Source organism: Phalaenopsis equestris, unplaced genomic scaffold (genome assembly GCF_001263595.1).
Source record: "Phalaenopsis equestris unplaced genomic scaffold, ASM126359v1 Scaffold207660, whole genome shotgun sequence".
NCBI classification, from domain to species: Eukaryota; Viridiplantae; Streptophyta; class Magnoliopsida; order Asparagales; family Orchidaceae; genus Phalaenopsis; species Phalaenopsis equestris.
Genome location: NW_018226973.1, coordinates 1 through 3,306, shown reverse-complemented (window position 1 = coordinate 3,306; position 3,306 = coordinate 1). Strand labels below are relative to the sequence as shown.

The window sequence follows — 3,306 nt, the reverse complement described above, 5'->3', positions numbered from 1 at the left end:
TCCTTAACATTTTATGATTAAGATTATCAAAATGGGTCGTTGTGTGCTAACAAATCATTTTCGGTATGTTATGCAAATAAATCGGCACCAACAAATATTTTGAGTTCTATATACAAACAAGCGGCACACGGCGGTACACAAATGATAATATGTTTTGAAGAGCTGAAAATCTACATTCATATCTATAATTAAGTGAAATAGTATCATTCTAGTTCGAAAATTAAATTATAAAAGTTTCTCTGATTGCATAAATTTAATATGAGATTTTTAGACTGCAACGATACTATGTGACTTGTGGCATTTGAATATATATATATAGAGAGAGAGAGAGAGAGAGAGAGAGAGGTTTATGAAATCAAATCATATAAAAATTATTATGCCTTTTAATTTAGTTTTTTCGGCACGTTCAATAACATTCATGATTTCTAAGTATGTATTCATCTCTCATGTTAACAAAACCATTAACATAATTATTTTATATCAATTATAATATAATTATGAGAAGTTGGGATAGTTTAGAGTCATTAAAGTTCCAGTTGAAGTGTTTAGGACGCTAATAATCCATTTTTAGTTTACTAATTTTTTGATTAAAATAATTTAAATAAGACTAATGTTGAGTCGTCAGTATAAATTGTGTTGATATGTGCATTTTGCATTAGAATTTGTGCTTTGTGATCCTTTCAGACCATTTATTTTTGAATGAGCACTCTGACGACGAACAAATTTATTTGGATAGATTTTCTTTTATTGAAAAGCAGTTAAATGTATCTGAAGCGTCCAATTTATAGTCAGGATGAGGGATCACTATAAATAGCTAGCAACATGTATAGTAAGATTACCAATTAGAGAGCCATTTTTTAAACAAACAACAAATAGATAATACGGTTTTTATGCAAAATACAAATTTAATATAAAATGAAGTAATTTCATGATATTAATTTTATAATCTTTATCATGCAATCAATTCAAACTACTTAGCATTTGTTCTCTCATGCATACATTTTTACAAATTCTTCTCATATCAAATAAGATCATTTTGCAGCACTCAAATGCAAGCACGAAATTTTGGCATCTAAATTGAAAAAACAAAATAATGTTGCGATATACTCTGAAATACAATATAAGGATATTTACAGAAGCTTTATTAAGCCACAAGATTCAATAATAAAAAAATTATTAGATTGGCAACCAAAATAATACCAAATTTTGATTTTTTCTGTATCTTTATATAGAATTTACAAGTATAAGCTTCAACTAATATCATAAAATTCGACCATTTTGATTTGAAATAACAAAAAAAATCATAGATCTATATAAAGATGATGAGAAAATGGTCCACCAACTTGGAGCGGCAGAGGAGCAAGATCTTCCTGTGATTTGTGTAATAAAAAAAATAGTAGATTAGAAAAGAATATGTTCAAAATCATGATATGAAATAAATTTTAAACTTTTAAATACTTACATTTTAATATTGCGGCAAGCTCATTGAAACCATTGTTATCACTGAAGTCGTAATTTTCGTAATTTAAAAACATGTTTAAAAACATGTCGATGTCTGCTTGTTCCACAATAAGTTCAAGCTCGGGAACTAAATTAGGCTCAATATATCCTTCACTTGACCATAAAGTTTGAAAAATCTGTGTCATACAGGAACCTGCTCGCAAGCATAATTATCGAGTTTGCATGAGTAATTTTTTTTTTTTGTCTCAAAAGGTGAGGGAATCATGCAGGGGGAACATTTGTAAGTATGATCATTAAAAGATTGGAATCTTACAATATATGCAAGATATTTTGACTTACTAGTATATAAATTGGCATCCAGTTTGTTAACAGTTTTTGGGAGAGAAGTTCCACCATAACATCCTGCTCCAGTATCATTAAAAGTTTGTTGACCAATCCCAATTGTATTAACTTTCAAACTCTTCTTGTACTTCTGCATAATACAAACAAATGTTATTTTACATAATTATACTCATAAGAATATGAATGAACAAATGATTTTTGTCAAAAACAAGCAAACAATAATCAACAATGAAAAAGAACATATAATTCATGCATATTTATGTTTGTTTCATGAGCAAACCTGTAAATGGCTGGCAACGATTTCTCTAGTAAGTTCCGGAGTTGTCATCATATCAAGTATTTTTCTAAGGATTGCCTCTGATAATTAAAAAATCATATTTTAAGATCAGGAAAGAAATTTGAAGTGTATAAATAATATCAGACTAAAAAATACTTACTTTTTATACCAAGTTGGTTAACGACATCGATAAATGCTTAAATTGTTCACCTAGACAGAGGCTACAACATATAAAAATTTAGAGTTAAGGTGTTAATTCCATATGAATGGAGAATTGAAAAACCCCTAACCCTAATTTATTTTTTAAAAATAATTTATGCATTAAATTAATGTGAAAATAATTCCACATGAGTCTCCTCTGTTCACTGAGCAATGCATGCCTCCAGATAAGTTTTAGTTCTTCCATACGCACAGGTTTAACGAGATAGTCAACTGCCCCGTAGTTAATAGCTTTCAGGACTCCTTCGAATTCAGAATCAACAGATAGCACTGCATATAAAATTAATCAAATTAAAAAAAAATAATCAACAAAAGTAGTTGATAAAATAAATATTGAAATTTTTGTTGTAGTTTGTTAACGTACTGATTACAGGTAAATTTATTTCATTCTGAACGATCTCTAGTAGCTGAAATCCATCCATTTCAGACATATTGACATCAATAATTATTATATCATATTCATCTCTATTTGCTCTCAACAATTCCAAAGCATGACGTGCATGATCACATACCATGACTATAATACATGAAATTGTTTCAATAATAAGAAATCAATGTAGGAGTTCTTGATATGAGAAAAAATGGAATTAATTGCTCAGAAATGAAAATTTTATAAAAAATATGCAACAATAGGCACTAGAAACTAAAAGCAGTTGAAAAATAGTTTTACAAACCAAAATAAAATGTAAAAGTAGTTGTTTATAAGAAAAAGTAGTGTATCCATATAACAAATAAAAAATATGTTAACAGTAGTAGACACCACATACAGTGTATAAATTTGAAACGTGTACACGAGATAAAGCAGAATGACGAAGAAAGAAGTTGGCTGTTATATATATTGAAATAAAGTGTCAGATTTTTTTTTATTTAATTGAGGAGGTCAAAATGTTGGACGGACACGATTAAATAATCAGAAGAATCATCTATATTTTGATTAACTTGGTCGGTCGACCCAAGAATGGAGGAGAAGCATGCTTTGAGGAGTGTACTTACTTATCCTGTGGCGG

The 3,306-nt window shown here is 28.9% G+C and overlaps 1 protein-coding gene across 1 annotated transcript; it reads right to left on the bottom strand.

Annotated features, from left to right (window-relative positions):
- Positions 1–1,462: 1,462 nt before the first annotated feature.
- Positions 1,463–2,814, bottom strand: LOC110036514 (response regulator GtcR-like; the record flags this gene model as incomplete). Its single annotated transcript, XM_020740981.1, has 5 exons — positions 2,664–2,814; positions 2,489–2,569; positions 2,084–2,160; positions 1,801–1,933; positions 1,463–1,654 (listed from the first exon to the last, which is right to left on the bottom strand). Coding segments are annotated over exons 1-5 (634 nt in total), but the record flags the coding sequence as incomplete, so codon positions are not given.
- Between the last annotated feature and the right edge of the window lie 492 nt (positions 2,815–3,306).